At 34.3% G+C, this 23889-nt stretch overlaps 1 protein-coding gene and 1 long non-coding RNA gene across 6 annotated transcripts; both read right to left on the bottom strand.

Annotated features, from left to right (window-relative positions):
* Window positions 1–325: 325 nt before the first annotated feature.
* LOC130745393 (uncharacterized) lies at window positions 326–10789 on the bottom strand. Of its 4 annotated transcripts, none has more exons than XM_057597636.1 (6): window positions 10411–10789; window positions 8207–8507; window positions 2444–2602; window positions 1980–2275; window positions 1474–1588; window positions 326–737 (listed from the first exon to the last, which is right to left on the bottom strand). In XM_057597636.1, exons 1-6 carry the CDS (start codon window positions 10621–10623, stop codon window positions 733–735), a joined length of 1089 nt encoding a protein of 362 aa, XP_057453619.1. In that variant the 5' UTR covers window positions 10624–10789; the 3' UTR covers window positions 326–732. The 4 variants fall into 4 exon arrangements, with proteins under 4 accessions (XP_057453619.1, XP_057453609.1, XP_057453601.1 ...); XM_057597626.1 differs by having other exon boundaries at window positions 1474–1594; XM_057597618.1 differs by lacking the exon at window positions 326–737 and having other exon boundaries at window positions 1225–1588.
* Window positions 10790–12313: 1524 nt separating this feature from the next.
* LOC130732004 (uncharacterized) lies at window positions 12314–18140 on the bottom strand. Of its 2 annotated transcripts, XR_009016911.1 has the most exons (6): window positions 17948–18140; window positions 16641–16712; window positions 16323–16385; window positions 16173–16244; window positions 13705–13769; window positions 12314–12728 (listed from the first exon to the last, which is right to left on the bottom strand). It is a non-coding gene; the product is annotated as an uncharacterized LOC130732004 (long non-coding RNA). The 2 variants fall into 2 exon arrangements; XR_009016912.1 differs by lacking the exon at window positions 16173–16244.
* Between the last annotated feature and the right edge of the window lie 5749 nt (window positions 18141–23889).

The raw sequence follows: 23889 nt of genomic DNA on the forward strand, positions 1-23889 counted from the left end.
AGAATGTCAAACCTTCCCGTCGATGTAAGCTCTTGGGGAAGGTCAATCCATTATCCCTATAGTAACTTTTATCCATTAAGCAACGCTTAATAATAATTAATTTCTCAGCAAGAAATAATTAACTTTTTTGTTATTTGCAAAGTGATTTATTTAATGAAGTAAACAAATATTATATGAACCATATAGGTCCAAACTTTTCATTCTTTTTCTTCTCCCAAACAAATACACAATTATTCTCAACTTTTTTTTTTACTTTCCATTTTATTTGTTCTGATTTCTTCCCACGTTCCTACACAGTTCATGGATTGGATACAACTATTGCATGTGGGTGGTGGTTATCTAGAATTTATTTCCATGTTTACCTTGTTTCTGAAACCTTAAAAGTGGTTTAAGTAATAATGTAACCACGAGAAAAACATCAAACAAGCCACACACTGAAGAAGATACACCCCTAAGTGGTGGTCCTGCAGTCCCGGAAGAAATATGTTCTTGTTAAAAAAAAGGTACAAATTTGTGGTCCTAACTATAATGAATGAATGGTGATGGAACAGCTTGCAAATTTAAAGGGTTTGTGTTAATCATCATCATCATATACAAGTGGACCAGAGAGCCAGGGATGATAACTGACCCACACTGCTTTACGTATAAGCTGCAGAACCCACTTCAATGCCAGTTATTTCCCCAAGGTCTCAATCATTGATGGATGTTGGCAACTTGACCATGAATCTTAGCTTACTCTGTTGCAGTTGTTGCCATGTCAGTGTTAGATCCAATTATACTACTCAAGGATTAAATCACATAATAGATCAAGAAAGATGAACTTTATATTAAGTTTGTATAGATAGGACCACAAGTAAGAGTTATTTAGAATTGTAACAAACAATTGTATGTTTCTCTTCTAAAAGCTAAACAAAATATATTGGAATGTATGATTCAACTCTTCCCTAGATCTTGAGCCAATTTAACAGCTCAGGCCTTATGGAAAATTAATCTATCCTTTTATTTGTAAGTTTGGCTTAGAATTATGTACTGTCAGAATGTGGATGCATTGATAACTGAGAGACAGACAATAAAGACTACCACTTTGTCATTTGACTGGATCATATCACACTAAATACAGGTGGAATGATGAAAATATATTTGCATCATCTAACAGTAATAAAAGATAGAGTTTGCCTAGGCATGGAATATTTAAGTGTGCTACTGCAGGGGCTGATCCATCAATTGCTGAACAAAATGCAATAGCCAATCATGGCACTTATATTATCAATGTGTAGTAACAATATGTTCTAGAATAAATATTGCTAGGAAGTAACCACTGGTACAATCTGAACTAGGCTAAATGACAGTAGAAGATTGCTCTAAAAATAAACTCAACACTTTAAGGATCCTGAGAATCAGATTGGAGGTTAACCATGTGAGAAACCACTAGCTTAGAGAATTCATTGATTGCAGCTTGAATCTGATAATCACCTGACTCGCCTTGCACTCTTAGGTTTAATCCACCATATTCATTTGCAGCAACCTTTGTCTTTCGTGAAGTGGCAAGGGCTTTCGCTAAATCTAACTCTGACAGAGGTCTAGATGCCTGAAACTTGAAAAATAAATAAAACAGCTTAGTAATTTCACAATCTCCTGCACTTATGAGAAAGCCACCAAGAGAAGATTAATCAGTTTCTTTAACAAGAATTAATATCTGGAAACGTTTCCACACAGTCACAATCTGATCTAGCACAAGCAAATATCTTTTATTGACCAGAGATGCTTCTAGTCATGCAACTATAACTTTGAGTGCACAGTATAGTTTCAAATAAAATACTTTGCACTAAAAAAAATCTTCTCTTTTAGTTAACAGAAATTGAAACTGACAAGGAATTGCATTCTAGCCAAATCAGCAGTAGATGGTAATGGTACTGTTCACTATTGGCAAAATAAAGAAATTAAGGTAAAGCAACCGGAAGAGAGTGAAATGTACTAACAGGAGATCGTTTCCCTTTCTTCTCATCATCGAGAAGTTCTCTAATAGGAAAATAGGCAGCCTTCTTGCATAGATCAAATAGATCTGAACCAGTGTAACCCTCACATAGGGCAGCTATGTGACCAAAGTCTATGTTATCTTCAACCCTCTCACCCTTTAAGATAACCTTTAATATCTCTGCCCTCTCACTCTGGTCTGGCATTCCAATTTCAAAGGATTGAGGAAGCCGTCGAAGTATTGCTTCATCAAGTTCTGAAGGACGATTAGTAGCTGCAAGGACCATAACTCGAGCATTCTCTACAAGAGCACAAAAATGCAGTCATCATAATTAACTAGTTTACTCAAATATAGATAACAAAATTACCAAGTTACTGAATCTCCATTGAAATTGTCACCCATGTGCAACTTATATTGAATGTCTACGCAACTGAAGAAAATAACATGATAATGAGTCTTAAAACTTACGATCGGTGGTAAATCCGTCCCAAAGAGCCATGAACTCAGTTTTCATGTTCAACAAAGCTTCATGATCTGTTGTTCGACGTTGACCCAGAAAACTGTCAACTTCATCAATGAATATGATGGCAGGCTGGAGTTTATGAGCCAAGCTAAATACAGCAGCAACTGCAGAAGAACATCAGAATATTATTAACAGTCTACCAAAAGAAAGAACTGCCATTCAGATAAAGAACATAGAGCATAATTAAGCGCAATAAGCAGGGAAACTTGGTGTTATAAAGCTTCAGTCATGGCGAAGTCTGGAAAGAGTGAAAGACCAAACTCATTATGGATCATAGTAGGCAATCTGCCTGGCATTACAAGAGGTTGATTTCATGATACAAACCAATTATGCACAATAACAATTAGGCAAATTTATATTCTAGAATCACAAAGTGGGGGCTTAAGAAATATACGCATAGTTAGTTAGTTACGAATTCCAAGGTACCCTTGTTAACCAACATTTCTGATGAAGAATTTAGACCATATTATTTACCAATATGTGGCTGAACAGGGCTTCGACCTTCAAGCAAACAACCACATTTGCTCATCCACAATATTTAGAGAACATATACTGATGTGGCCATCACTATACACCCTCACGGTAACTCAAGGCAAGGTAACATGCACGGGGGACAAACTCAGCCAGCAGCAACATATAAGGGAATCCTTTAACTCGTTCTAAAACAGGAATAGTTTGTGATATTTAACCTTATAAATGATTATTTAAAAAAAAAACTGTTCTTAAAATAACTTCTTTCAGAAAAGAGCACAATCCTGACCGATTGTAAGCCTTTAGCAGCTACATAAATTTGTCAAACATCCTAAATTAGGTGGAGGGAAAGGGCTTCATGATGGGAATAAAATAATCCTGAAACAGTATGCATGTATTCAGTGACGGATCCAGAAATTTTAAGCTGTGGGGGCAACTTATACGTATAATTTTTTTTTGAAAGTTATACATATAAACTTATAGCACTAAAAATACATTATTACTATAAAAAAAGAGTATAGTTTGTAAGTATAGTTTGCACTCCTCTAAAATTTATCCATTATCCAACAAACCAATACTATGGGGGCATTCAATGTAGCACATGAAGAAAAACTTTTACGTGGGGGCATACTATTGGTATACTATTGGTGCTGGGGGCTTAATTTAGTCTTTTGCTAGTTTATTACTCTTGTGAAACTTTTTTATTCCAAAAAAATGGTGGGGGCATTTGACCCCATAGTGTTTCACGTGGATCCGTCGTTGCATGTATTACTATTCAATGAAAAAGGGAACACGCTAAAGAGCAGAGATGCACCAAGGATGTGACCCCTTGGTTCCCCACTAATAACAGAAAAATGACTTTCGTGCATCATATATAATATATTCACTCTATTCCCTATATAACAGAACTACACCCTTCCCTTATTACATTCTCTCTCCCTAACTAACTCTTCCCACCACTAAACCATATCTCCTGCCACTTTCTCTGGCCTTGTTATTTTTTCGGCTTTCACAAGTAGACCAACAGGGGCCGGTTATCCTTTTTAGGACCAGATTGGTTCCCATGCTAGTAACTTCACTTCTACTTTCAAATGTTATTTGATCTGCTATAAGCTCATTTTAACAATGACAGACCACTATAAATCTCAGAACAGGTTGCCATTAAAAAAATACAGAAAATCATCCATGAAACAGATTGACACATCAGTTAGAAAGAACATCTCTTTTCATAGTACAACTAACGTGGATGTCAACTTGTCAAACCAACCTATTAAGAAATAGAAAGCCAAAAATACAAGTTGAATGATGCACTTGCATGCTATAACTATTACCTACATATTTCTTTCTCAAGACAACTCCCAATCTAAATAAATTGCCATGACCCATGAATATTTTCCTCATTGTTCAATATATTGCCAATGTATAGTAAAAACTAAAAACATCAATATTGGCGCGGGTCATGGATACAGGCATACAGCACATTACAAATATATGACAACAAATTCTGATAAATGTAAGACAACGCAAGAATGATCAAGAAGCTAAAATAACTAAATACACAAAATATCTAGATAAGTATGAACATAAAAATTCCTTGATGCTGGTTAATGAACCGTATTATACATATACGTGATTTTGAGGATGTCAAGCAACCGATTATCCCAAAAGCTTAAGCTGTTGGGTAAGGGCCACATGAATGGTTTTATATTATATTCTAACACGCCTCCTCACGCAAGAGCCATTTGGGCTTGAAGCGTGGATAAATGCGCAGACCCACCTACCACGTGCTTAATTAAATTCCACTTTTTAATTAGAAAGTGAGGGGAGCAAGGATCGAACTCTAGACTTCTCGGTCATAGAGGCTCCGATACCATGTCAAGCAACCGATTATCCCAAAAGCTTAAGCTGATGGGTAAGGGCCACATGAATGGTTTTATATTATATTCTAACAGAGGACAACCTAAAAGCATCAACAATGCACATAATTTCGAATTCATAAACTCAAAAGATTATATAATAATATCATCATACAAGATATCCATAAAACTTCAACCATAATAACAAGTCAATAAGACTTATCAGGTCTTTGACAGGGGTTATCTGTCATATAAATATTATTGAATGTAGGGTTTTCCACCTGATGGAAGTAGCAACTATAACCTTTTGCAGTGAAACTAAATAATTAGTAAAGCATCTAGATGATGACAACGGTTGTTCTCACTTCACAACCATGGGAGAAAAAGATTTACTTCTCTAAAAATGAAGATACTGGGACAACAGGAGACCTCTTTGACATCTATTGTAATGTGTTAAAAAAATTTACACTTAAAGATGTTAAACTAATTTTTCAGTCAAATATCATTATCTTCAAATAGCAGCATGCTGATGTTTAAACTACTACTTCTAAGGTCTTTATTATCTTAACAGGATAATTTCCCTATGGCCCTTCCGACTACCATACCCAAGACATGCGCATCTTAATATATGATGTCAGTACTCCTATCAAGTATGATTTTCTACAATGTCAGTAAATTCGTAGTTCCACCTTGGGTAACTTGTTGAGTGCTGGCTAATATGTCCAATCTTCTTCTGTTCACACATTGTTTCATTGATCTGGAAATATTTTTAAAATTTGACGTGCTGTCCAAATGGGTAAATGCTAACTGGAGGTTAAAATTGATTAAATCAACAACACAAAATCCTTTTTCTATTATGTGGAGTTGGCTACATTGCCTACATAGATCAAGTGATGTCATAATATCCTATCGTAAATCATGTCTAAGTCTATCGAATACCTTTCTTATGGTTTGACCTATGGTTTTTCTCAATCTCTGTAAACTACTGAAGACAAAATTCGACAATCTTTCAAAATATAAATGTTAATCTTAACTTCCTCTCTAATGCATTCATTTCTAATCATATCCTAGACTTCATGTCCACTCGTCCATCAAAATATTCTCATATCTGCAACATTGAGTTTATTTTCTAATTAGCCTACCACACATTCAATCCCATACAACATCGTAGTTCTTATAGTTGTGCGGTAAAATTTTCCCTTAATCTTATAAATTTTCCCTTAGGTCTACATCACCCTGTATACTCCCATAATTTTATATGATAGGCCCAGGATAATTAAATCATGTGACTTGCAGGTCAGGTATAACTCCAATTTTTAATTATCACCTCTATGCTATTAGCAATGGACCTTTTTGCTTAAAGTGAAATCCCATATACTTCACTTAATCCTTCTTAAACAAAAACCATGTCCTTTTGATAGGTTCTATAAGAACTGAACAATCCTATTTGGTAAATAAATGGTGGCAAACTCCTATATTCCTTTCATTACAATATTTCTGAACAAGTTACTGGATAACAGCATGTCTCCACATTTCTAGGTTCATTTTTATTTCTTCTCTTGGCTATCTAACTAGGATTATCATTGCAAAAGCATGCATCATGTCATCTGGGCTTTTGGATACGTTCAAAAAGCACATCCAAAACACTGGTAAAAAGATAAAGGCTCAAGTTGACCCATGGTGCATTTCATAGTTACTAGGAAAGTGCTCTCTGCTCACCTTGTGTTCTCAAACTTGTCATAACCCCATCATACATATAATGCGCTCGAATTAAGGCAATATAAACTCTTCTCTCCACGGCCTTACACAATATCTCCCTAGAGAACCAATTACGCTCGAAATCCATGTGCGAGTATTTTTCATTCCTCGTAGGATACCACACTATTATCTCCATTGTGCTTATCAAAAAAAAAAAATCTCCATTGTAAGTATCTTGCTTTCAATATTGAACTCCTTGGCATAAAGCCAAATTGTTTTGTTTTGTACGGAAGTTTCTCTTGCCGTAATCTTTGTTCAATTACCCTCTCCCATAGCTTCATAATATGACCTATGGGTTTAATCCACCTATAATTTGTGCAGTTCTGTTCATCAAAATTAATTAGGGCATTTTGTAAAGACTAAATAAAGTGACTGGGATTGTTAGCTGTACTATTATTAAGCATTACTCAAAGGTGGATATTATATTGGGTCCTATGTATGGGCTTACTTACAACAATGACCTTTAAACCATAGTCCATAGTATTAAATATACCTGAGGAGAGAATCCTACTCTAATCTGACAGAGTGGCACGGAGGAACTGCAAGGGAATAGAATATTCACTCGGTCACTAAATAATGCAGAATTTCTGATTGTGATTGACTCAAACTAACAATGGTTGTCATATTTGTCCTCTCAAGGTAATCCAGTAAACCAACATCTAAGAGTGTTTGGATGAAGTAATTTCAGGAGGCAATGCATTTAAAAAGGGTAATTAAAATGATTTGTAATAAAATATACTGTTTAGATATTTGTGGAATTATAAAAATGACAGGATTTATATCAAGTATTTTGTTTAGCTAAATGTACAGGATTTGAAACAACATCTCGCAATAAGGAAAATGCAAATTCTCTGGGAGATGCACAACGAGTAACTCTCCACCCCGTCATGTCTCTTGCTCTTGACGCTCAGGACTTCATCAATTTTAGAAAGGCAAGGTTTTATACAAACAAGATATTTTATGAATTCAAGGAATTTAATTGATATATTCAATTTCTTAGAATTAAAATTTCTCTTGATTTTTAAAATTCTCTATCCAAGCACACACTAAGAGTCTAGACATAATTTTAGTTGTGCATTCTAGATTTAGGATTAAACTTTTATAGTTAGTGGTTAACAAAATAAATCCTTTATCAAGCAAAAGAAAGGAAATAGATTGGAACTGCTCTTCAAATCACAGATGGCACAATCAACCTTACTATGGCACATAATAACACTTCCAGCAATGAGTGAAACAAGATTGCAGCACACAAGTCATGTAGCGAAATACAAAGGAAATTATATACAATGGTTTTAATAACTAGCATGTCAAGCTTTTACACAGGAGAAAAGTAATCATAAACAGTTTATTGGATCTTTTTTTTTGAAAAGCCAAATACAATAAAGGAAGCACAAGAGGTGCTTCAACCCAAAGAAACAACAAGTGTTTGACAGTTTATTGGATCTTTGTGTAATCGTGCATTTATGAAAAAAAAGGGTCCAGATGAGTTTTCGTCAATTTAATTAAGACAATCATAATGTCCTTATGAACAAAAAAAATTCAACGTTGGAGATGCTAAAGCATATTGTATAAAATAGTTCTATAATTTACTGTAAAAGTATCAATAAAGAAACATGCACTTACCAAGCTTTTGGGCGTCCCCAAACCATTTGCTCATCAGGTTTGATATCCTCACATTAATAAAAACTGCTCCTGACTCCTTGGCAATAGCTTTGGCAAGCATGGTTTTTCCTGTGCCAGGGGGTCCATACAATAGGACCCCTTTTTGCGGTCCAAGAAGCTTACCATGTGAAAACAAGTCAGGTCTTTTTAGAGGTAGAATAACAAGTTCAAACAAAGCTTCCTTGATTGATTCCAGTCCCCCAATAGACCCAAATTCCACATCAATGTGGTCAGGATTAATAACATCACAGGCTATAACATCCTGTACACAAAAAAGGACATAAATTCAATAAATATAAAACTTAATTATGATCTAATAATAATATATATCGTAAAACTAAAAATACATTCCAGTAAATAAAGGAAGGACATATCTCCAAAAAGGATATGTGTTATGAACTAGTCCTTCTTTACTGTGTTTATTTGGATAGAATTGTTTTCCGAAATTAATTTCTTCATCTATCGAAGAAAACGGCCAGTATTGGGAAATCATTGTAGATTACTTTATAAGGAATTGAGGAATCTCTTTTTAGAACACCATTGACTAGACTTATGAATCCATCTTCACATTGATTGTAGAAGTGCCGTGATAACATCATGATTCATGAGTAGTACACCAACAACGACCAAGCCCTATCCCTCTAGGAAGACTATTAGCATTGGCAGTTATGCTTGAAGGTTTAAATTAGAGTTAGCTACCAAATAAAAAATAAAAAATTATTCCACCAATTCAAATAACTCAAATTTCAACCAAGTACACCATTGACTAGACTTATGAATCCATCTTCACATTGATTGTAGAAGTGCCGTGAAAACATCATGATTCATGAGTAGTACACCAACAACGACCAAGCCCTATCCCTCTAGGAAGACTATTAGCACTGGCAGTTATACTTGACGGTTTAAATTAGAGTTAGCTACCAAATAATAAATAATAAATTATTCCACCAATTCAAATAATTCAAATTTCAACCAAGTAACTTAAGCTGTAATATAAAGGGCAGAGAATAACAGAGACACACACAATGAAGTACAATACACACCAAACACATTGTTTCTCATCTTCCCCAGCCATACCATTAGCCAAGTCATTAGTAAGAAAAGATACAACTAGTAAAGTTGTAGCAGAAACCAACCATGTCTAAGAGATACCACATAAATAGAGTTAGTAAGGAAGAACAACGAATCTATCACTATCCTAAACAACCTAAAAACTAGAAACACCCACAAAACCTGCTCATCATTAATAAGCACCAGTTACTCCCACCGGGACACTCAGCATATAATTCAATAATGGGTCGTAAGCAGGGTTGTCAATAGGTTGAAGTAGCGTCGTAGCAGTGCTCCGCATCCCCTGGCCACTTCTAGTGAACTAGTTGTAGTGTAGCAGTGCAGTTCAGAGTAGCAGCTGTTGCGGCTGCTATAGCGGAGGAAAAAGCAGCCATAGCGGCACTATTTGGGCGTTATTTGCTGGAACTGATAAAAACCCAAAAAGTGCCCTTAAAAAGTTATGTTCGGGCATTTCTGGGGAAATTTAAGGTTTTTTCTTCAGAAACATGTTGAAAAGAGTCTACTTAGAGGAGGAAGTGATATAGAGTTGTGATAGCAATGAAAGTGATAAAGAGGAAGACTTGGATCTAGAAGAGGATGATAGATGATTCCTGTTTATGGAACTTCTATTTGAATTTTCAAGTTTTTAGACAGTTTAGTTTAAGCATTAGAGGCATAAGCTTCTTGGTCACCTTGGCTCCTTTGGGTACTTGTATGTTTTGTATAAGACACCTATGAGACTTTTTATGGTTAATTATGAGTGCCATGAATTTGAAGCATCTTTATCATTCTTGAGCATTCATATATGTATATAGTTAAATTATACAAACTGTACACAAAATTCAGCATAGCAACCATCCTGCTACGCGCTATACCGCTATAGCATTCTTGGGGCTGGCTAATGCGTGCCGCTATCCGGGACAAATAACACTGGTACTAAGCAAGAAATACAAATGTAATTTATGTCAAATGCATAAGACAAATAATGCAATTATAACAATTTCATATTGACAATTGATACGGGAAGAAATTCAGTAACTTGTATCATTCTGTGAAATCAAATATTAATCCAGATATAAACAATTGAAATTTACAAAGAAGATAAAACACTGGACCTCGTAAGGGTTGGTTTGAATGAGGGGACGACCTAGACGCTTGGCAATCTCCTTCTTATGTTCAAGGGCTTTCTTCGACGCCTCGCGATTCGGGTCGAGTTGGCGAAGCCCGACGAACAATACCAAACAACTGAGAGCCGCGCTAGCAGCGTACAACAGCATGTCCTGTAGCAATTTCTCTGAAGCCGCTCCCATTCTCCCCCTTGAGACCATGAAAATTTGAAATTGTATCAGGGGTTGAGATTAATTTACTATCAAAATTCGTTCTTGTTGTTGTTGTTGTTCTCTCTCCAAAACCCTTGGGAACGAAAATTGTTCTGTTGTGTCTTCTTCGTGAAGAAAAAGAATCGACAATGGCTGGGTAAGGTTAGGGATGAGGAAAGATAGGGTTCGGAATTAAATGACTTATATTTGGGCTTGGACAAAATGATTATATTGGGCTTCAAACTGCAAAAGATAGCCTGTTGAAGTATCCCTACTAATAAATTTCGACAAAAAAAATTACCCCTACTAATAATTTTGCTATTTATTTTCTTTTAAAAGAAAAAATCAAACAAGAGTTTTATAGTAATCCATTTTACCAACGGGTGGTTGTTTAAGTAGTACATGTTTGATTTCCTTTAAGTAAGGTCCCAGATTTGAGTATTGTGGATGGAAAAAACCACCGTTGGGAGAGTTAGTCACACTATGATGTGAATGTTCCCGACTCGAACAAGATTGCCTTGAATGAGGATACTTGTAATCAACAAGAAAAAATAGTATATGGATATACATGGGTGATTTGTTCACCGATATTCGTAACAGCTCTTATATTTGGAAGAGTTTGGTGAAGGTTTGGAGTGTGCTTTTAAATAGTTTGTGTTTGCAATTGGGGGCGGGAAACTCGTCCTTTTGATATAGTAGTTGGTTGGGGTCTCAGGCCTTTATGCATGAGGGTGGATTATGTACATATTACAGATATTGATTTGAAGGTTTGAGATGTTTGGAATAATGGTCATTGGCATGTGAGTAGTCTGGTCACTCCCTTTCCTAATGCATTATGTGAGACAAATTATCTCCTTCTCGGTCCCTTAAATACAGACATTGAGGACGCCTGGACATGAAAAGGTAATGCGGCAGATATGTATACTGCTCAACCAATGTATGAATGGGCTTTGAATGATAGGGGTAGCACTGCAATTGGTCCTACCTTTATGCAACTTTGGCACCTAAAAACTTCTGAGAAAATGAAGCTCTTTCTTTGGGTTCAATTGAAATATTTTAACCACTCTACTTTTGAATCTCTTTCAAGACTCAATTATAGTATAGTAAAGAGTTTTTATTGTCCTCAGGGAATTGGAAATACAATGTCGTTCTCTAGCTAAATCACTTAAGCAAAGAGTTTAAGAAAGGTTTGGTTGTTTGTTTTGATTCTAAGTCACAAACAAGAGCATGTAAAGGTAAAATAAGCGGAAATAAAACGGATTTAAATCAAGAGGAGACAATTGTTGGAATTGTGTTCACCAATTGACTCAAATGCATTCTGAGATTTCATACATAAATCATGTCCTATGATTGGTTTCATCACATCATATCTTATCTTACTACACGGTCCCTCAATGCAAAGATTATCGTCTTACTAGATTAACTCTCAATCTCTTGATTGATTAATAAAGCAAGAAGCATTAAGCATGGATGTTGGTTTGACTAATGATCTAATCCTATCTCTAGATCTTAGATTCATTAGATGATATTTACCAAGGTTAGATTCAATTATCTAGTTCTCACTATACTTATCAAGTACATGTTCATGTTCTAGGTGATCAAGCCAAAACAAGCATTAGGAACAACGTAAAATCATTGAAACCATTCATAGAAACAAGGTTTATATATAGAAATCAAATTTGATACATCAAAGCCCAAAGGCTACAACCAATCCCAACAAGAAAGCTTTAGCTATCCATAGACATGGATGTTATCTAGGCTTACAAAGAGAAACTATGAAGAAGATGATGATCAGCAATGATGATCGGCAATGTCCTCGGCGTGTCTCCTTCCTTTCCTCCTTGGGTCGAGCTCTCTCTGTTTTTCCTATGTTCTTTCTTTCCAAAAATGAGTTATATTTTTAAAACTGAAGAAAATCCTTTTATAGTGATTCAGCATCTACGCAGAGCGTTGAGCAACCCTTTTTGGGTGTTGGGCGCCTAATTACTTCAATGATGGGTTTCTGCTAACCGCCATGGCCGCTAGGCGGCCACTGACAAACATTGGGCGCCTTATTGATCCAAAAAAACTTCAAGTCTCATGAAAATATGTATTTTTCCTTGAGAACTTGAACCCTACATCATAATTTGAGAATATAATCAATCATTAAACACATTTGAACTTAATTCTCAATCAATTAACATGTTTCAATCAAAATGAGGAGAACTAATAAGGATTTCTCATGAATTACTTAAGATAAGTGCCTAAATTGCGTATGAAAACTAGAAAAATATGACACTTATCAACTCCCCTACCTTGAAACCTTGCTTGCCGTCAAACAAAAGGTATTGTCAATTAAAACACATATATACAATTGTTCTTAAACAAGCATGACTCATGAACAAACATCTTCAAAAGCCTTTACACATTGCATGATTTTCATTTGTAGAACATCATATTTCATTTAAGATCATGTGAAGCTCACAACAATTAACCAAAATCATGATATAAGAGCATATCCAACATAGATTCTAAGCACAATTTGAATTTCCTACTTTTATTCAAGGATTCACTCAAAACTTTTCATCAAATGCACAACTCAAGAGATCAAGGGTAAGTGTTTCTCTCAAATCTACCAATGAATCACACAAATCAAACTTGCTACCTGTCTTAGTAACCATCAAACTGCATGGTCAATCCAGAATCACATCGGTCTTTCTAAGGTTGTAATGGGGCCTGGTTTCAAAAGAACATTGGTTTTTCTGGATATTCAAATACTTTCTAGCTAAGAGAGCATACAATGACATGTGTCACAATTTATATCTAACAACCTTCTACTCTCTCCTAAACTATTCTCTCTTTTGTCACCATTTTCTTAACATTTGTATCACTCATCAATTTGCCACATCTTCTAATTTATGCCTGAGCTTGCTCAAAGCCTTAGCGACCAGTTAGCTCTAGACTCTCAATTGCATTTCTTAATGGCTTGGGTCAATAATTATTGGCTTCCCTATCTTATTCCTAAAAATTGGTATCAAAAGATCAGGACATTAGGCACACAAAACAAAAACATCTTAGACTGAAACAACAACACCACCTACATTTTCTTACCCAAGGGACTGCTACGGTGAGTGAAACTGATATCCTTGGAACCTCAGGAAAGACTTAGATCAGATCTGAAATTTGGAAATTTTCATTCACTTTGAGTGAGATATAAAATTTGTAATCACAATATAAAAAATACAAAACCCCCTTGATCCCAAGTTTCATCCATTTATAACAACTCAAGTGACTGCACATCACAATTGACATATTAAATCAGTCAATATTTAAGTTTATTACTTGTATTGCAAAAGTTATTTTATAGTGCAGTATCATCCATTAAAATAAAGAGTATAAGATGCATAGAATGTTCATTAAAATAGACAGTAGTATCAAGGAAGTAACTCTTTCAAAAGAAAATAGCTTAATTCAAAATCAATCAAGTCAGTGTAAGCAGTAATGAATAACTACACAAGGCAAGTGGATATACCTTCAAAATTGAATAACATGGGTGCTTAAACCAGTACGTGCATAGTAGAAAGGCAATTCAGAAGACACTAGATGAACTATGGGAAAATTGTAGGGATGGAGAAATATGTTGATGACTATGAGTTAATGACTGATGCAATAACTAATATGTTGAAGACACTAGATGAACTATGAGTTAATGACTGATGCAATTACACAAAGTAGTTTGAAATAAAGAGTACTAGAAATTAAACCCGTGCGTTGCACGGGTTTTTTTTAAGTTATATGTTAAATTTATCTTCGTATATGTAATAATATAGTAAATGTATTGTGTAGTAGATAATTAAAAATAAGATAAATATATAAAATGTAATTACATTGATAAAGTTTAATAAAATATTTATTGTAAACTAATTTTTTAGTATATTAAAAAATATTTTATGTTGCTTACTAAAATTAATTTTCAATTCATTTCGTGATCATATGTTTTCATAATAGTACACTCTCTATAATAAGTAAAAGGAGGGAAATATATAATTAGAGTTGAATAACTTAGTTTGTGTTTTGTGCAAAATGATGTTTCTCTCTTACTTTTATGCATGTTTTCACCTTGAAAGCAATGTTTGCAATTGAATTTTTATGGGAACAATGGTATAGAAAATGTTTAATTATGAAAAATATTTTTAGTGATGCATATAAAAAATTATATTATTTATTGTTTAATAAGCATTTAATTAGTTAATATGCAGTTTGTAAGAAATTATATTTTTTAATTTAATTTGTTGATAAATGAATTAAGATAATAGTTTATCTTTTTGGTACATCGGAAATATATATTGCACCCTTCAAGGATTGATATTTTGACCTCCCCCACCCTACACACATGTCCTCTAGCTCTTGCCACTTGAGCTATCATTCGATGACAGATAATAATTTATCTTATTCAATATAAACTTTTTACAATTTTGAAGATAGTAAAAAATTGAAAAAACTTTATAAGTGCAATTTACAAACACAAATCGTTCTATCTGATGTATATCTATCATAGTGGTTAAAATTAACTCTTTAATCCCTAAGGTTCGATCATTAAGAACTGTACTCTATGGGAGACCTTTGACTTTAATCACACTCGAGTAGAACATGGTTTCCTCAGTAGATGATACATGTGGCTAAAAAACTAACAAAAATTGTAAAGACTTAGTTAAAAAACTTCATAAGCTTGTCTACTATGAATATAAAGATAAAAATAAGTGGAAGTTGGTTAAGAATATTTTTTATTTTTTATCAATTAAGAAAAATTTTAAGTATACCAAATATAATTGCATTTAGGAAGTTCATTAAACACTTTATTGTATACTACTTTTTTTTCCTATTATAGGTGAGTGCAACAATAATAAACCTCAGGGAAAGTTAGTGCAATATGCCCATATTTATGTAAAAATCATATTAAATATTATTACCCAAAACATATTTTTAATATAAATTATAATTATTATCAACCAAAAATTTCAAAATTAAACTATTTTGAAAAATGAATTTATTTGAGTTATTCTTTTATTTTTTATAAAAAATATGATATGCATAATATTTTAAATATACCTTCTAATTTTATTAATTTATTTTTAATATATTTAATTTATTTATTATCATATATGTATTTAATTGAAAATTACTCTATTATAATCAATAATTACTTGATAAAAAATATAAAAGTAGCAATATTAAGAAGAATCATTAAATGATAACCACAATATGTAATTAATGTAAAAACTCAAGTGAGCTTTACATATATATATAGATACTAATTGTTGATGACTATGAGTTAATGACTGATGCAATAACTAATATGTTGAAGACACTAGATGAACTATGAGTTAATGACCGATGCAATTACACAAAGTAGTTTGAACATGGTTAGTCTCACTTATGTGAATATATGTCAATTTGAAATTAATCCTTCAGATACTTTTACATAGAAAATACAATCATCTATAAACCAATCCAAGTTGGAAAGAGATGTTTGAACCGGTATCCAATATATAATAATATAAGAAAATGTTTGAACTCACGATTCAAACAGATGTTCAAGCTTCCCAATTTCATCAGGAATTTTTTCAACAAGTTGATTGTCATTCAATTGTCTGTGAAAGTTAAACTTAGTGAATACATGAAGATAAAACTAAAGATAATGACATCACAAATATTAGAGGTCATCTTACAGGTAGCATGTTTCCAACAAGTTGATTGGTATTGGACCAGTAAGCGTGTTTCCATGTAGGTACCTAGATATATAAAGATATTAGCCAAGATGCAATAACTAATACAAGATTAAATCAGTATAATGTAACACTCATAGTTTTCCAGTAAATGACAGATTGCCAAATATCAGAGGAATTGGTCCCACTAATTCGTTCTCACTCAAATCCCTACAACAATGCCAAGATATAACAGTACAAATTTCAGCAGTTAACCCATAAAGATGAAGCAAAAATATGTCATTTATATCTTTAAACTCATTGAATGATCAGCAAACTTACAAAATTGCAAGGGCTTGCATTAAGCATATCACTTCTGAAATCTTCCCTGTTAATCTATTTTCTTGAAGTGACCTACTCAGGAAACACAACGAAAATTGACTAAACACTTCTTTGAATATATCAGGACTCATTACCATTCACCAAAAGCAAAAACATTTAACATTAACATTACAATAATAACTAGAGTCCAATTACTCACAAGGTAGCAACTTCTAGAAAACCAATGTTATAGGGAATCTCCCCGCTAATCTGATTATATGATATGTCTCTAAAACTTAAAGAAGAGATAGAGTTACAACATGGACTAGAATATTTGCAAGCAGATGTGGATCAAGCCAGATACTTAACATACAAGATTTCAAAACTTCTGTAGTTTTCAATGCTTTCGGGTATAGTTCTCGTCAAATTGTTGCCTCTCACATCACTGTTAATGAATTTGTTAGAACTTAATACTGAACAACTCTTGTCATAGATTGTATAGTCTTCTATTTCTCACTCATCTAGTACTGAACAACTCTGTCACATACAAAACAAAGGTTAACTCTTTTTTTATGGCTACCAAAACCCAAGCCTAGCAAGAAATGAAAGCCTAGTAAGAAATGAAGGAAAAGCATAGAAAGCAAGTCGATACAAATATTTTAGTTAGAGTTGAAACAAACAGAAGGACTTACATGTAGTAATTAAAAAACTAAGTGACTAGTTTTGAGCAAAAAAAATGATTGTGGCCCTAAACTGCACATTACCGCATTACATAGAAGAGGGGCTAAAATAGTGATTAGGCACAAAGAAATATTAACTAATAACATTTGTTCTTGAAAAGAAGTAGTGCAACACAAATTTAATATTTTCACAAAATATCAATGAGCAACCAACAAGTGGAGTACTGTACTTCTTCATGAAATTTCTACACATTGGCAAAAAGTGGATGACCAAACTCTAAATTGGTCCCCCCCACCAAAATAAAATAAAACTGAGCACCGAGTAATGTCCAAGATTTCAAAAAGGAACTACAAACTTAGAACAATTCAAATAACCAGATTCAATTAACCACATGGTTCCAGAAAATAGAATATACCTTCATTTTTGCTTGCATCTAATAGCTCATGTGTCTGATTAACAACATTGAATACCAACTCAATATGAAAAGCAAAATGGCTAAATCAAGCATGTAACACATAAAAGGGAAATGAAGCAGCGAAGGTTAAACCCTAGCTAGAAAGATTAGTGTGGAGCATAAAGAAGTAACAGTGTGCAGGAATTGCAATGACTGAGCAGAAAGAAGAGATGCATAACCCTAAATCTCTTACCTAATTCGATTGTCACTTGAAGATTTAGGGATATGAGAATGCAGATGAAGATCCAAATATGAAATCCCTATTTCCTGATCAAAACAAACGGTGGTTATCCAAATCTCAAATCCCTAATTCCTAATCAAATCGCGAGATGAGACGAGTGCTTAACTTCAATGAAAACGGTGGTTATCCAAATATGAAATCCCTATTTCCTGATCGCGGTTTGAGTGAGCTTTGTGTTGAAAGATTTTTTTACCACTCTACGTTTGAATCTCTCAAGACTCAATTGTAGTATAGTAAAGGATTTTGTCGTATCCACAGGGAGGTGTAATACTTATGCCATTCAATAGCTAACAAACTCAAATGATGGTTAGCAAAGAGATTGGTTGTTTATTTAAATACATAAAAATATAAATAAAGCAGATAAAAGAGTTGGATTCACCAAGGTAGATAGTTTTGCTAGGATTAGAGTTTCGTTGTCTGACCTCTATGTAACCTATTGATTCACATGAAAATATTGTTCTATGAAATTGATTCCTCTCACCATTTCTTACCTTACTACCCAGTCCCCTGGTGTAGAAGATTATCAACTCCCTATATTAACCTTCAATCCCTTGATCAATTAACAATAGTGAGTAGCATTAAGCATGGATGTTTGAATAGACTAATGATCGAACCCTATCCCTAGACCTTAAAATCATTAGATGATTTTATCTAATTCAGATTTAAATAGTTAGTTCCCACCATCCTATTAAATCTAAATTCATGTTCTAGGTGATCAATCCAAAACACGCATGAAGCACAAGGTAAAAATCATTGAATCATGGAAAAGAAACATATTATTAACTCTAGTTCAGACTCAAGATCATGTGAGTTCCCTACACAAGTTTGAATCAATCAAAATACCCAAGGGGATCAACCTAAGATATAACTTGAAGCATAAGAGAAAACTATTGATTCTTTAACATAGAAACATGAAATTTGCACGAAAGGAAATCAAATATATTACATGAGCATCAAAACAACTAATTCTAATCCCAACAAATGAGAAATTAGCTATCTATTTCCATGGATAGCTTTACAATCATAAAAGAGAAGAAGAACGATGAAAAACCGAATCCGTGACGGTTCTCCGGCGATCAAATCGGCTCCAAAGCCTTCTCTCTAGCCTCCTAGACCTTCCTTGATGATCTCCTTTGAGTTCTCCCTTTCCCTAAGTGGCGGGTTTCACTTCTGGTCCAAGCAGTGGTTCAAAACGTGGTGGAACGCACTTTATATCAAAACAGGGTAGCAGGTTGGTGCTAAGCGCCACAATCTGGTGCTAAGCGCCATGGAAAATAGCTTGAAACCACCTTAATGGCGCTAAGCGCCACTTTCTAGTGCTAAGCGTCAAGCTTTCTTCAGCTTTGGATTTCCTGTCTCCAAAAGTGGTGCTAAGCACCCAGAAATGGTGCTAAGCGCCCAACACATCTAGAAACTTCATTTTTCATTCCAAAGCTTTGATTTCCTTAATCTTCTTCAAACTTTAACCCTACATCAAAACTAGGGGATTAAACATGATTTCTACACAATATATATACTTAAACTAGGTGTTTAACAAATTAATCATTTGAGGGATAAAATGATCAATAACTTAAGCATACAAGTCAAATAAGTGCTGAAAATTATATCATAATATACGTAAAATTGGCACTTATCACTTTGCTTCTGAAACCTTCGATTCGATTGAGAGGAACAAAAAGAGGAGATGAGGCTTCACCATGACTGGACACTACGAAACCTTCGTTCTTCGATTGAGAGGAACACGAAGAGGAGATGACTTTTCGTTCTTCGGTTCTGAGAGTGTTGAACGTGGTGGTTATCCAATTCTGAAACCTTCGTTCTTCGCATGACCTTTTTAATGTTTTTTAAAAACTTAATCCAGTCTGCGGCGGCTGGTTGAACCGCCTCTGGTTTAACCGCCGCAAATGTCTTAAAAACCACCACTAGTTGAGAAAAACTGCCGCTAATTGTGCTCAAACTACAACGCTTGGCTTAACCGCCTCCAGTACTGCCGCAATATTACATTTTGCGGCGGTTTTCCTAGAACCGCCGCAGAATGTCCGCCTCTAAATGCTATTTTTCTTGTATTGATTACCCATCTCATTGAGCTTGAATATCTTAAATTGGTTGATGGTGGTTGCTATAAAAATTGGTTCGATTTTCATTCGCTAGCACGTTCAAAAATGGAGAAACTGGTGTTGCCCGCAAGTTGTTTGATGGAATGCCTGAGAGGGATGTTTGGAATTGGAACAATATGATCGCTGGATATGTGGCAGTTGGGGACATGGAGGCTGCCATCAGATCACTTCACATGTATAGTTTTTGACATTATTTTTCCTTTCAATGCAATTTCAAGTTTTCAAAAATAAGTAAAAATGATGTACGGTCATACATATCAACTTGGCAATATCTGCGGTTTTTGTGAGTTATAAATGACGGGTTTACTTTATTTTATTGGAAATGCAATGCTCAAAAACCATATTGGTCTTTTGTCTAATGTCTTATGATGTGTTTTAATCAGAATTGTTTACCAATTATTTGCAGACAGTTTGGATGAGTTGGGTCTATGTGAAGCGCATTGCTGAATATTAACCGTTACGGTTTTAGCCTTTGTTTTTCTCTATATTTTAGCCCCTTTCGTAACGATGATGAATCTTTATTGGTTACAGCGTTTGGGACTGCTAATTTTTGTAATGGTTTTGTTCAGTTCTCGAGGAAGGTAATTTTTGTTGGTTACTGTGTTCTTAATATATGGATAAAGCAATGTAAAGCCCTTAAAATTTAGCTAAAAAAAAAGGCACTGACATGTGTTCGGGTTTCTGTTTCAAAGTCTCAAAATATAATTTGAGCTAAAATTTCTCTTCTTTAGCTTATGTCCAACTCATGGATTGAATTCGTCAAACTGAATCCATACACTGTCAATTTACTGTGAATTTGAGAAAAGGATAACCCTTCTATTCATCTGAAAATTTTGCTTTGATTTTTTGATAGATTTGAATTCAAAGGCAGATTGTGCCGACTTGCTTCACCTTCAAGATTATATAGTATTTATTTTTAATATTTGTCTCATCTAATAGATGGTTGCAGGCAGTGACAGATCCATAAATTTTATCTTGTGGGGGCAGTAGGCGCATAAAAATTTCAAGCATTAGCATATAACTATTAAAAAGTTTGAATATAATAAAAGAATACACACCCCAATAAAATTTTAAATATGCACTATTCAATTAGTTTTCAGAATATTAGAAATATAAATATGTGAATATTATTAATTTATCTTATTATATGCTTACAAGCATTCTTCACGTGAGGTAATTTTTAAGCATGTATCGCTTTAACTAACCACCTATTGGTATTATCAATTTATAAAACACTATATAGCACCTAAGAAAATCACAAAAAGACAAAATAAAAATATCAAATACTAAAAAAACAAACTAGAAACCCACTACCCATTTTTGAAGTGTAATTAAACAAACAAAAAACTCAGGATTGACCATTGTCACGGTTTATCCACATTAATTGTCAATCCTAGTACACAATAGACAATCAAAATATGGTGGATTAATACAACAAAAGTCGATCTTTCAATGGAACTAGAGGTAAAATTTGCAAGGTATGGGGGAAATTATTAAATATGTGGGGGCATTGTAATGTTTTATTCCTATTTTATGCTATAGTATGAAGTAAAAGTAAAAAAAAGGTGTGGGGCATTTGCCCCATCAGGGGTGAAAATAGGTAATGCGACTCGTCAGGGGCCTATGCTCAGCTCGTCTGAGGCTCGGCTCGGCATGACTTGCTTATTAAAAAGCCCAGGCCCAAACAATTAAAAAAGATTATTTGGCCTGATAGACCGGCCTACTTATCTACTATTTTTATTAATAATATAATAATATATTATTTTGAATTTTTTTAAACTGATGTATATTGTAGTAATAAGTATAAAAGAAAACCCTAAGCACTACCCTAACCTAGATTGGAAACGCTGCAAACTCATTCATCTTAGCACAACCTCAGCCGCACGGGACGCAGGCCGTAGCTAGCCACCACTCCTGGTCTGCCACGGCCAAGTCCACCTCTCCTCCAAATCGCATGTCAGGACTTGTCGATCACCACTTTTTTACAAGAATTGCAGTTTCTATTTTTATTTCTCACTAATTCAAGACTCTTCCAGGTTGTTTTTTCTTAATTCATGAGTCACCACCACTACCATTTTTAGCATGTAATCCAAGACTCTTGAATTGGTTCTTTGTAATTGTTTTAGCATGTAATCACGTTTGGAACCTTGACTTGGCCTCCTAGTGAAATCAATACATGTCTTTTGGGTAAACAATGGACACCTTGAATTGGTTCTTTGTAATTGTGTTTAGCATGTAATCACGTTTGGACTACTTTTACGGTTGTACCTATATTTCAAATAGACTGAATATTAAAAATATATTGTTGTACCTTTTTAATCTTTTGCTTTATTGAAACAGTTGCTTCAGTGTTGCAGTTGCTACGTTTCTAGTCTCAGTTCTGCTTGATATCTATCAGCTAAATCTTCTTCTTTGGAGATTTGGGTCTAGAGTTTTTATTGGTTTAGTTAATTTCTAATACAGTTTGTTGTTACAGATCTGTCAAACTAAATCCTATGTCATATCTATTGTGTTGCAGCCATGGTTTCGGCTAATCCTTCTGCCAATGAGGTTCCTGAGATTGAGATTGTACCAGCACCAAGTTTTGCTCAAGCTAATGTACCTGAACAAAATAATGATGATGTGGTCATTAAGAATAAGAGACAAAAAAACATCTGTTTGGGCTCATTTTGATGTAATTGAGATTGCGGGAGGTAAAAAGAAAGCGGTATGCAGATATTGAAAGAACATATATTCTACAGGTTGAAAAGGGTCTAACACAAGTCATCTAAAAAGACATGATCTACCTGCAAAAGAGATTACAAACTACTGTAGAAAAGAAGCAAACTGGCCTTCCATTTCAGCCTACTAACGCAAGTAACGCGTTTATTATTCCTGGTGTTAGATATTCTATGGATAAGGTGAGGGAAATAATTGTTGGTATGATTATGGTGCATGAGCAACCTTTTAGTGTTGTTGAGGATGAATATTTTATGTGGCTTCTCCAATATTCAAATTCTGATTTTCAAAAACATAGTTGCAAGACAGCAAGGTTTGATTGTATAGCATTATATGAGGCAGAAAAGAAAAAATTGAAGAATTCGCTTAAAAGTCTTAGCAAGATTAGCTTAACAACAGATATGTAGAAATATAGTCACCAAGTGGTAGAGTATATGATTGTCACTAGACATTTTATTGATGTTGGGTGGAATCTTCAAAAGAGAGTGTTGAGTTTTGTGAACGTTTTGCTCCAAGACGCAGAGTTGATGTGGCTGGTGCAATATATAAGTGCTTGAAAGCTTGGGGGATTGAGAACAAAGTTTTCTCTGTTTCAGTTGATAATGCTTCTTATAATAATTCTTGTCTGAAGACTTTGAAGGACAACTTATCGTTGAATAATAAGTTAGTCCTTGGTGGTTCTTTATTCCATGTTAGATGTTGCGCACACATATTGAGGGTCTTAATCAGATCAAGGATATTACTCGCAATATTCGTGAAAGTATCAAGAATATTAATCACAATGATGCGAGGTAGAAGGCTTTTTGTGATCTTGTAGAGCAAAAGGGTTTAAAAGAAAGAAATATGATCCTTGATTGCCCAACCAGGTGGAATTCCACATTTCATATGTTGTCAGCTGCTTCAAAATTTGAAACTGTATTTTCTTCTTACCAGGACAGAGAGCCACTTTATAAATATGCACCTTCAGTTGAAGATTGGGATAAAGTTGAGAAAATGTGTCAGTTTATACATTTGTTCAATCTAGCCACTCATTACCATAGTGTCAAATTTCATTTGATT

Source organism: Lotus japonicus, chromosome 1 (assembly GCF_012489685.1).
Source record: "Lotus japonicus ecotype B-129 chromosome 1, LjGifu_v1.2".
NCBI classification, from domain to species: domain Eukaryota; kingdom Viridiplantae; phylum Streptophyta; class Magnoliopsida; order Fabales; family Fabaceae; genus Lotus; species Lotus japonicus.